We start from the raw sequence: 11,318 nt of genomic DNA, 5'->3' as shown, positions 1-11,318 counted from the left end.
AAACTGTTGATTGAATGGTAATATATTTATTTATATGATGCATTGAATCGGTAAGTATTTAAAATTTTTTTTTAGTGATCTGTAAATGGTAGTAATGCTCCGAAACCCTGTTCTGGCAGTGGATACGGGTTAGGGGTGTTACATGGCCCGTTAACTAGCCACATTGGACATGACCATCTGAAAGAAGAAGAAGAAGAAGAAAAAGAAGAAGAAGAAGAAAGGGAGATCACAGTGGGTATCTCAGAACTCATTCTACTAACCTCTTCAAACCAGTCATGTCCACTTCCCTCTTCAACATCTTTCAACTCCTCTTTTTCTTTTCTTTTCTTTTTTTCCCAAAAAACTTAAAAGAAAAACTTTGAATTTGTTCTTCTCTTAACCACACCATCATCGACTTCTCTAAACATTAATCACCATCACTATCTAGTTAACCAACCTCCATACATCACCATCACTGTCAAATCCAAACCCCCTCACAACCACTCCATTTACCATCGTCGCAATAAACACATTATCACCACAACCTTAACAACCAAACAATTTACACCAACAACACAAAAAATGCAAAATGAAGGATAAAAAAAAATTCCAAAGAAAACTAAATTGAAGGTTGCAATGGATAGAAAGGAAACAAAATCAAAGAAAGAAAAAACAAAATATATAGAAAAGAAATAAGAGCGTTGAGGCCAATTTTGAGGTCTCGGGTCGTTATCTCAAAAATCTAAATGGTAGGAATGTAATAGAGGTCACAAAAAACAATTGATTCGACTTTCAGATTTTGAGATTGGGTAAGGAAAAGTTTGAGTGTTCAAGCATAAATTCGAGTAGTTTGGGGCATTTTTTGGAGAATCCGTCTCCAGTTTCATGTTTGAAAGGTAAAAAAAAAAAGACTAGATAAGAGTTTGGAGTTTTCTGACCACCACTAGCAAGCAAACACGAAAGTTCGATGTTGATTTTTGGATTGCTTCAGAGCAGAGAAAATTTTGAAGGTGAGAATATTAAATAAAACAAAAAGAGGTTTTTGTTGTATTTATTTAGAAAATTAATAATAATAATTAAAAGAAAAAAAAAAAGAAATTTGATAGTGGGACCATGTCCAATGTGACACTCTAATGGGCCACATCAATTGTATGTTACATCTATAATAGAAAATAAGCTCGGGTGATTGATATATCAATTTCGTGTAAAGTTTAATGGCTGAGTTATAACTTTTTAAAATTTTATTATTTTAGTCAAAGTTAAGCTAATGCTGATGTATTTTATTTTTTTTATTAAAATTTTTTTAATCTTTAGCCTTAATTAAAGTTGGTAGAAAAGCCGAAAGTGAAAACTGAAATATCTGGCCGACGCCGTAAAGCATAAGAGAGAGAAACATTTCTTTAAAGAAAACCTTAAAAGCAAAATTTTATCGCTCTTTGTCTGTCTCTTTGAAATCATTTCCCATACCCCAAACATGTCGTTCGTCGGGGAAGTCAGCAGCGGCGGCGGCGGCGCTAGCACCGTCGGCGTAAACAATAAGCAGTTCTTTTGCTACCAATGCAACCGTACCGTCAGTATAACTATCTCTCCTTCATCTGATCCCTCTTGTCCCTTATGCAACGATGGATTTCTCGAAGAATACGAAAACCCTAACCTTAATCCAGGATCCGCCTTCCATAACCCGAACCCGAACTTTAACCCATTCTCTGACCCCTATTTAACGATGTCGGATCCTGTCTCCTCCTTCCTCCAGCTCCTTTTTCCTTCCTCCTCTTCATCATCCCCTGCTTCCGTCGGGTCGACCCGTTCTGGCAGTGGCGACCCGTTCTCTTTCGATCCATTTGCCTTCATTCAAGGTCATCTCAGCGATCTACGTTCACGCGGGGCGCAAATCGAGTTCGTGATCCAAAACAATCCGTCCGAGCCGGGCTTTCGGCTTCCGGTGAACATCGGTGATTATTTCATCGGACCGGGCCTCGAGCAACTAATCCAGCAGCTGGCCGAAAACGACCCTAACCGGTACGGAACCCCACCAGCATCGAAATCAGCCATGGACACGCTACCTTCGGTGAAGATTTCGAAGCATAACTTGAGTTCGGAGTTCAACCAGTGCGCAGTTTGCATGGACGAGTTCGAGGATGGAACTGAAGCAAAACAGATGCCCTGCAAGCATCTTTATCATAAGGATTGCATATTTCCGTGGCTAGAATTGCATAATTCTTGCCCTGTGTGTCGTCACGAGTTGCCTACAGATGATCCTGATTATGAGAGGAGGGTTCGTGGGGCACATGGGACTGCTGGTGGCAATGATGGTAGTAGTAGTGGTCTTGCCGATAATGCGCAGAGGTCTGCCGGGGATAATCGAACGGTGGAGAGGAGTTTCAGGATATCGCTTCCTTGGCCATTTAGGGCTCGTGGGTCGGGTTCAGGATCAGGCGATAATGCGGAGACCAGGCAAGAAGATCTGGATTGAGAACTGTGAGTAACCCCCCAAAAAAAAAAAAAAACAGTATGTGTATTATTATATCCCCTTTACTGGTGCTGTCTTTGTCTTGGCCTTTAATTTGGGTAGTTGAGAATTGGGATTATAATTCAATTTCTTGTGTTCTAATCATGAAATTAGTTTAACTGCTAATACAATCTCACCTGAGAGCTTTTGGTATGTTTGGTTAGTTTGGTTACAGGCCTTTGGTCCATGGTATTTTCATCTATGTGATGATGCTCTTTTAGAGTTTTAGGATGGGACCTGCAGGCTGGCAGCATTGGTCGATAAATTACCTGTATAATTTGTGTGGATTTGATAGCGGAGTATTTAGTCAAAGAAATCATATTTATGCCTTCTTTTCTTTGAAGTCCCATACACTCAAATGTTATGCTCGCATGGCCCTTTAGATTATTTCCATGCATTTATTCTTCTATCCATGGATTATGGTCGTATTGATTTGGGAGGGCATCATGATGGTTTATATTGTGGAAATGTTTATAACTATTTAGTCACTGGTATTATATTTTCTGACTAGTTTTCATTGTCACGAATGTATTTCTCATGTTTCATGCTTTTAGTTAGTGTATTTCTCAGAGAATCTAACTATATCTTAGCTTTGATAGGCTTTGTGTGCAATAGTAGTTCTCCGAGTTCAGTAAAGGCAAAATTTTCAGGACCATTGAAATTTGGGGTGGCTGAAGAAAGATGTGTTTTAAGAAATATTTATAAGTAGAAAGATTATAGGAGCATGTCATTTTCTTCAGGAATTCTCTTAAGATTATTTAGGTGTTCCTCCAATGTAAAACTAGAAGTTAGATTATCTTTTTTCTTTAGGACGTGTTGTTAAGGAAAGCATTCAAAGAACTTGCAGGAGAAAAAAGATACTTGTGAGTGTCAGGAATAAGAAAAGCGTAAGTTATTTTTATACTTCCAAGATATGATTTGTGGCACTAACAACATATTCAGTGGAAGAAACTCCTCACAAGTTATAATGGTCATGCAATGTCTAGGTTATGTTATGTGTTGTCACTCAATTCGATATTTATTTGCTTGATTTTGTTTCATTATTAAGCTGTCTGAACTTCTTCTGGTAGCTGGGGTTGAAGCTATTTATGTATTTCTTCGGTACAATATCTAGCTGAAATGTCATACTTGATGCTTAAGAATGGCAAGGATCTTTTAATGTTCACTTATGCAGCATATGGCTTTTCTTGCATTACATACTGGCCTATGACGATAAGGTTTAACTTTATTGTCAAAATGTTCAGCTGCGGTGAGTGTGGGGTAGGCTGAGGTTCAATTTATACTGAGAAAAGTTTCATATCTTATGTAATAAAATTTTGTTAGTTTTTCCATGAAGACTAATCGCTACAACCGTTCCTTATTACTGGCTACAAATAGAACTGTCTCCAGCTATACTTGTTTTCCTTTGTACTTTGGTTCATGAATTTAGGGTATACTCGATGGAAAGGTGGAAAGATAAAGAGTGTGATTCTGTTATTAACCACTGGAGTTGGAAGAAGCCTATAGTTACTGAATTTGTGATGTACACAAATCAAAGCTACTTTCTAATGGGGGCACTTATGTATTGCATGGTGCAGCAATATTTGGATTCAATTTTTGTGATGCAGATTTAGATAATTGCCTGCATTTTCAGGGCCATTTTGAATGTACTTTTGTGGAGTCATATTTGTATAATGGCACCCTAACTTGGATTTGATTTTATGGCAGATTGAAATACAACAAAAAGTATCAGCATTTCTTGTATAAGACATGATGATAGAACAGCCTGTTTCAAAGTTGGGATATGCAGAGTTATGTGTAAACATGGAGAACTAAGATTAGTTTGGTAACCTTTTTAAGGAAGTGCTAGTTTTGGTATTTTAATATTACTTGCCCATCTGATTTTTTTTTTTTATATATATATAACAGATTTGCTTGTCTATGACACAGCTTCATTTACTCTTTGTCACAATGTATAGATTCACTGGTCGATGCTCAATTCCCTTTCCTCTTATATCAGCAAAATATTACCTCTGATTTTTTTATTTTTTGACAAGCATAAACTATTGACATGTAGCAGCCTTCATTATGATAGCCTTTTCTTTATAAATTATAAGACATAGTGAAACCTAAAAACTTGCAAATGTAGGTGTGTTTCTCCTTAGTCACGGTCTGTTTAGGCCATCAACTTATCACATATGAACCACTAATGTTTGAGCTTCGTTATTGAAGAGAGAAGTAATAAATAAAAAGATAAATTTGGTAAATAGTTTTTACAATAAAGTTTTGGTGATTTAAGCATTTATGGATTAAATGGATAGATAATAGAATGATATTAAAATTTGAGATTGGGCATTAAAATAAATGATAAAAACATAAATACAACTGTTATTAAACAATTGAGTTAGCATAGCATGTTTGTAATCTACATTACAATTTTAAATTAGTTAATAGAAATTGGTAAATGAAAAAGACTGTGGTGGGAGATGATTAAGGAATGTTTTATATTTTAATTGATGAGGATTTAAGTACATCTAATATTTTATTATTATATAGAGAATGTGGGGTTCGCTTCTTTTCCCTTCTTTTATTTTAGCCTTGCCTTTGGTAAATTAATTTATTTGATTCCCAAACTTTACAAAAAAATATCATTTTAGTTCTCCATTTAATTTTTCATCTCTTTTACCCAATGTCTATTAATTTTACTGACATGACATTCACATGATCATTTTTTTAATTTTTTTTAATAAATTTTATATATTTTTCAAAAGCAACTGTCGATGTGGCGTCTACATATATACCACATTAGCAAATTTTATAGACAGTAACATTTCCATCCATTTTTTTGGGTGATTTAATAAACAACATAAGCTCAATGGCTAAAAGAGACGAAGAAATAAAGGTAGGGTAAAATGATTTTTTTTGTAAAATTAGAGGGTCAAATAAATCATTATGCTAATAAGAAATTTAGTTATATGAAGTTTATCAACTTTTTAAAATTTTGTTAATAGAAAATTTTGGTAAAAGGTTAAATAAATTTTCCAAATTTATAAGGAGACTATTTGATGCATTTACAAGATATAAGTCTCATGCATCAATGTGAATAATAACACGACACCTCATCATTAATCAAAATAAAAATAGCGAATGACTTATAAATAAATAATAATAAATTTATTTAAACATACTTAATTACAATTAATTATAAATAAATGCTAATACCTTGCACTTGAAATCCTAGACCTACACCTTAAACACTTAAGCCCAAGATCCTAAATCCGAGAGTTATTATTCATTTATAATAGGCATTTTAATGTTTAATTATGTTTAAATAAAATTACTATTTATTTACAAGTGTTTTATATTTTTATTTAATTTATTGATGATGTGTCATATTATTATTCATTGATGATACAAGAGATTTATGCATCGATGTTGCATCAAATATTATTCCTAATTTATACATAAAATTAAGGCTTAATTGAGCAAGAGGCCCTTAAACTTTACAATTTTTTTAGTTAAGTACTTTTTTTTGTCAAATCAGGTACTTAAACTATAATTTTGTAACCAATGTTAGCCCTTATTGTTAGACTCCGTTAAAAAAAAACTAGAGTCAATCAAGAAGCGACACTTCACGACATCATTAAAATCTAATTAAATAAAAAAATATATATTAATTTTAATATTAAATAAAATAATCATATTAATTTTTGTTAGAATTGAGTGACCCAAATCCTTATTTAAATAAAATACAATAGTAAAATAAAATAAAAGTAAAATTCATATAAAACTACACTTCTTTTATTTTATTTTAGAATAAAGTTTTTAATCATTATTAAACTCCATCTATTTGATATTGATTAGAATAAGGTGCTTCAATCTTACTACACTCCTATTAGAATATGGTTTTACAAGCCTATAAATAGACATAGTCTACTCCTCTTATAATTACTCGAATTCAACATAGTGAATTATCTTCTCCTCTACCCGTGGTTTATTCCCGAAAGAGTTTTCACGTAAAAATCTACTGTTCTTTATTTTTCTTTCTCTTTTCTTTGTGATACATTGTCATTATCGACATTCTATTTTTCAAAAATTGGTATCCAAGCTTTCGGGTTGTTCATCTTGGTCACGGTAATGGCGTCTTTGAAGTATGAAACTCCACTGTTAGATTGCAACACCAGACTTGCGTTGTGGTAAATTAAGATGCAGGAAGTTATTGCGCAAATGGATTTGAAGGATGCCCTGCTAAGGATAGATAATATGCCTTCGACATTAAATGATGAAGACAAGAAGCGTAAGGATCGAAAGGCATTAACACAATTACATCTGTATTTGTTTAACAAATTTTTGCAAGATGTGATGAATGAGAAGACTGCTGCTACATTATGGAAGAGGCTGAAACAAATATGTATGTCGAAAACTCTAACTAGTAAGTTGCATATGCAGCAGCGTCTTTATGTTCATCGTTTAGAGGAAGGTGCGTCTGTGCACGAACACTTAACAGTTTTTAAATAAATTCTCCCAAACCTGGAGGCCGTGGAGGTTCAGTATGATAAGGAAGATCTAGGGTTGATTTTACTTTGTTTGTTACCCCCGTCTTATTCAACCTTTAGAGACACGATTTTATATAGCCGCGAGTCTCTCACAGTTGATGAGGTTTATGATTCTTTGACCTCGTATGATAAGATAAAGCATCTTGTGATAAACCCGACTCTCAAGGACAGGGTTTTATTATTTGTAGGAGACAAGATCGGAATGCTGATGATGATCGTGGAAGGACACAAGAACGGAATCCTCGCGGTAAATCTAAAGGAAGATCGAAGTCTTCAAATAGAGGTAAAACTTGTAACTTCTGCAAGAAGAAAGGACACATTAAATCTGAGTGGTATAAGCTGCAGAAAAAGATCAAAAGGGAGGCTGCAAATCAAAAGGGAAAACAGCCAAAAAAATCCGGTGAAGCTGGTGTTGTAGAAGACTACAGCGATAGTGAACTTCTAGTTGTTTCTATCAACAATTCTAAAGTGAGTGAGGAGTGGATCCTTAATTCGGGTTGTACCTTCCATATGAGTCCTAATCGGGATTGGTTTACTACTTACGAAATAGTGTCTAAACGTGTTGTTTTGATGGGAAATAATAATTTGTGTAAAATTGTAAGTGTTGGATCGATAAAAGTTAAGATGTTTGGCGGAGTTGTCAGAACACTTAGTGATGTGCGACATGTTCCAAAATTGAAGAGAAATTTAATTTTGTTGAGTACTATTAATTCAAAAGGGTACAAATACACAGCTGGAAGTAGGGTTTTGAAGATTTCTAAAGGTTTCCTCGTTGTGATGAAAGGGCAGAGAAAGACTACCAAGTTATATGTCTTGCAGGGTTCTACTGTTGCTGGTGATGCAACAGTCGCTTCCTTTTTCTTGTCAAAAGATGATGTTACTAGACTTTGGCATTGCGCCTAGGGCATATGAGTAAGAATGGCATGGCAGAATTGAGAAAAAGAGAACTTCTTGATGAGTAAGGAATTTGCAAACTGAAGTTCTATGAGCACTGCAGTTTTGGGAAGCAAAAGAGAGTTCGATTCACCAGAGGAATCCATAACACGAAGAGACCGTTCGAGTATATTCATTCTGATCTATGGGGGCCATCTAAAGTGCCTTCGAGAGGTGGAGCTAATTATATGCTAACTTTTATTAATGATTTTTCTAGAAAAGTTTAGACGTTCTTCTTGAAGTAGAAAAGCGATGTGTTTTTCGCATTAAAGTTTTGGAAAACTATGATTGAAAAACAGACGAGAAAACAAATAAAACACCTCCGTACAGATAATGGCTTAGAGTTCTATTCTGATAAGTTTAATGAACTATACAAGTCAAAAGGGACCGTGAAATACTTGACAGTTGGTCATACTCCACAACAAAACAACATTACAAAATGAATGATCAAATTGATTATAGAGAAAGTTCGATATATGTTGTCGAATACTAACCAGCCTCTACTGCATGTTTTTTGATCAACTGGTCTCCATCTATTGCCATTGAGAAAAAGACCCTACAAGAGGTATGGTCTAGTAATCTTGTTGATTATTCTGATTTAAAGATACTTAGGTGTCCTGCGTATGCTCATGTTAATAATGAAAAATTGGAACCGAGATCCATTAAATGTGTTTTTCTTGGTTATAATCTGGTGTAAAAGGGTATCAGTTATGGTATCCTGAAAATGAAAAAGTTGTGATTAGCAGAGATGTTGTTTTTGATGAAACTGCTATGCTACCTAACTTATCTCTTAAAGACTCTTCCAATAAAGAACATCAAAAGTAGGTGGAGCATCAGATTAATCTAGAATCTACAACAGAGTCGACTCCTCAAGTTAGTGCAAAAATTCAGAATAAAGTTACTTTTTCACCACAATACTCTGTCGCCAAAAATAGAACTAGAAGAGAAATTAAACCTCCAAAGAAGTATACCGAGGCTAATAGAGTTACTTGTGCTTTAAATGTGGCTGAAGATATGATACAAACTATGAGTCATCTAATTATTTTGAGGCTGTTAGCTGTGAAAACTCAGAAAAGTGGATGTTTGCTATGTAAGATGAGATGGAATCATTCCACAAAAATAGAACATGGGATCTTGTAAAACTTCCTAAAGGTAAAAAGGTTGTTTGTTGTAAATGAGTGTTTAAAAAGAAAGAAGAGACTCCAGGAGTTGAAGAACCTAGATATAAAGCAAGTCTTGTTGCAAAGGGTTACAGTCAAATTTCAGAAGTAGACTTTACAGATGTGTTCTCCCCAGTTGTGAAGCATAGTTTGATTCGAGCTTTGCTTGGTAATGTGGCCATGCATGATTTGGAGCTTGAGTAGTTAGATGTAAAAAATGCATTTTTGCATAGAAAACTTGATGAGGATATTTACATGCAACAACCAAAGGGTTTTTCAGTCTCAAAAAAAGAGGACTGTATTTATTTGCTAAAAAAAAGTCCCTTTACGGTTTGAAACAGTCACCAAGACAATGGTACAAGAGGTTTGGTTCATTTATGACTTCTCATGATTTCAAAAGAAGTAGCTTTGAGAGTTGTGTTTACTTTAAGAAAATCAGTGATGGTTTTTTTGTGTATCTACTCATTTATATTGATAACATGTTGATAGCAGTGAAAGATAAATGAGAGATAAGAAAGGTTAAAGCCCAACTAAGTGAAGAATATGAGATGAAATATTTGGGACCAGCAAAGAAGATACTTGGTATGAATATTCTCAGAGACAGAAAAGGAAGTAAATTGTACCCAAGTCAAAAGGGGTACATTGAGAAAGTTTTTTGCAGGTTCAATATGCAGAGTGCTAAACTTGGTAGTACTCCTTTAGCAGCCCATTTCAGACTTTCATTAGCTTTGTCTCCACAATCAGATGATGAGATTGAGTACATGTCACATGTTCCATATTCTAGTGCAGTGGGATCCCTCATGCATGCTATGGTTTGTTCACGTCCAGATTTATCATATGCAGTCAGTGGAGTTAGCAGATACATGGCGAATCCAGGTAATAAACACTGGAAAGCAGTTCAGTAGATTTTAAGATACTTACGAGGTACTATTAATGTTTGCTTACAATTTGGAAGAACTAGAGATGGAGTCATGAGGTATGTTGATGCTGATTTTGCTGGAGACCTTGATAGAAAAAGATCTCTCACAGGTTATGTCTTTACAATCGGAGGTTGTGCAATTAGTTGGAAAACTACTTTGCAAACTACAATCGCTTTGTCTACCACTGAAGCTGAGTACTTGGTGATTACTAAGGCTTGTAAAGAAGCTATTTGGTTGAAGGGACTCTTTAGTAAACTCAATAAAGACCTTCAAATTAGTACAGTATTTTGTCACAGTAATAATGCTATCTTCCTTACAAAAGATCAAATGTTTCATTAGGGAACAAACCACATTGATGTTCGGTATCATTTTGTTCGTGATATTATTGCTCGTGGTGATATTGTTGTGAGCAAAAGTAGTACTCATAAAAATCCTGTAGATTTGATGCCACTAAGTTACTTCCTATAACCAAGTTTGAACATTTCTTAGACTTGGTTGGTGCTCATTGTTGAAGTTCAACCCTTAAGGGGCTTTATAGAATAAGTGGAGAACTTGTTCGTTGAGTGTTCATGATGAAGAACTTGTTCATTGAGAATTCGTGTTAAGGTGGAGATTGTTAGAATGGAGTGACCTGAATCCTTATTTAAATAAAATACAACAGTAAAATAAAATAAAAGTAAAATCCATATAGAACTACACTTCTTTTATTTTATTTTAAAATAAGATTTTTTAAACCTTATTGAACTCTATCTATTTGATATTTATTAGAATAAGGTGTTTCAATCTTACTACTTTCCTATTAGAATATGATTTTACAATCCTATAAATAGACATAGTCTACTCCTTTTGTAATTATTCAAATTCGACATAGTGAATTATCTTCACCTCTGTCCGTGATTTTTTCCCCAAAGGTTCTTCACGTAAAAATCTGTGTGTTCTTTATTTTTCTTTTTTCTTTTTTTGCGATACATTGTCATTATCGGCATTCTTTTTTTCACAGTTTTAAATAAAGTAAAAAATATTTCCCTTCTCCCTTCACCCCATTTTTTTCCCTTTCATCCACTTCATCTTCAAAATCCCACAAACTTTGATTTCAACATTTCTTTACCACATTAAATCATCATTTCAAATAAAAATTTTAGGTTAAATTCTACAATTGGTCCCTATATTTTTTCATTTTGAGCAATTTAATTTTTTTCTTTTATATTCTTTTAACTTTCTTTTTTTTTTCTTTATTTTCCACTCTCTTATACTTCTCTCTCAATTTTCCTTCCTTCTTTAT

At 34.2% G+C, this 11,318-nt stretch overlaps 1 protein-coding gene across 1 annotated transcript; it reads left to right on the top strand.

Moving 5' to 3' along the window:
* Positions 1–1,306: 1,306 nt before the first annotated feature.
* Positions 1,307–4,492, top strand: LOC108479936 (E3 ubiquitin-protein ligase RING1-like). The gene is made up of 2 exons (XM_017782800.2): positions 1,307–2,457; positions 4,196–4,492. The coding sequence occupies exon 1, from the start codon at positions 1,454–1,456 to the stop codon at positions 2,450–2,452; it is 999 nt and encodes a 332-aa protein (XP_017638289.1). The 5' UTR covers positions 1,307–1,453; the 3' UTR covers positions 2,453–2,457; positions 4,196–4,492.
* The last annotated feature ends 6,826 nt before the right edge of the window (positions 4,493–11,318 follow it).

Source organism: Gossypium arboreum, chromosome 12 (assembly GCF_025698485.1).
Source record: "Gossypium arboreum isolate Shixiya-1 chromosome 12, ASM2569848v2, whole genome shotgun sequence".
Classification (NCBI taxonomy): Eukaryota; Viridiplantae; Streptophyta; class Magnoliopsida; order Malvales; family Malvaceae; genus Gossypium; species Gossypium arboreum.
The sequence above is the reverse complement of the archived record's forward strand: the minus strand, read 5'-3'. Positions and strand labels throughout refer to the sequence as shown.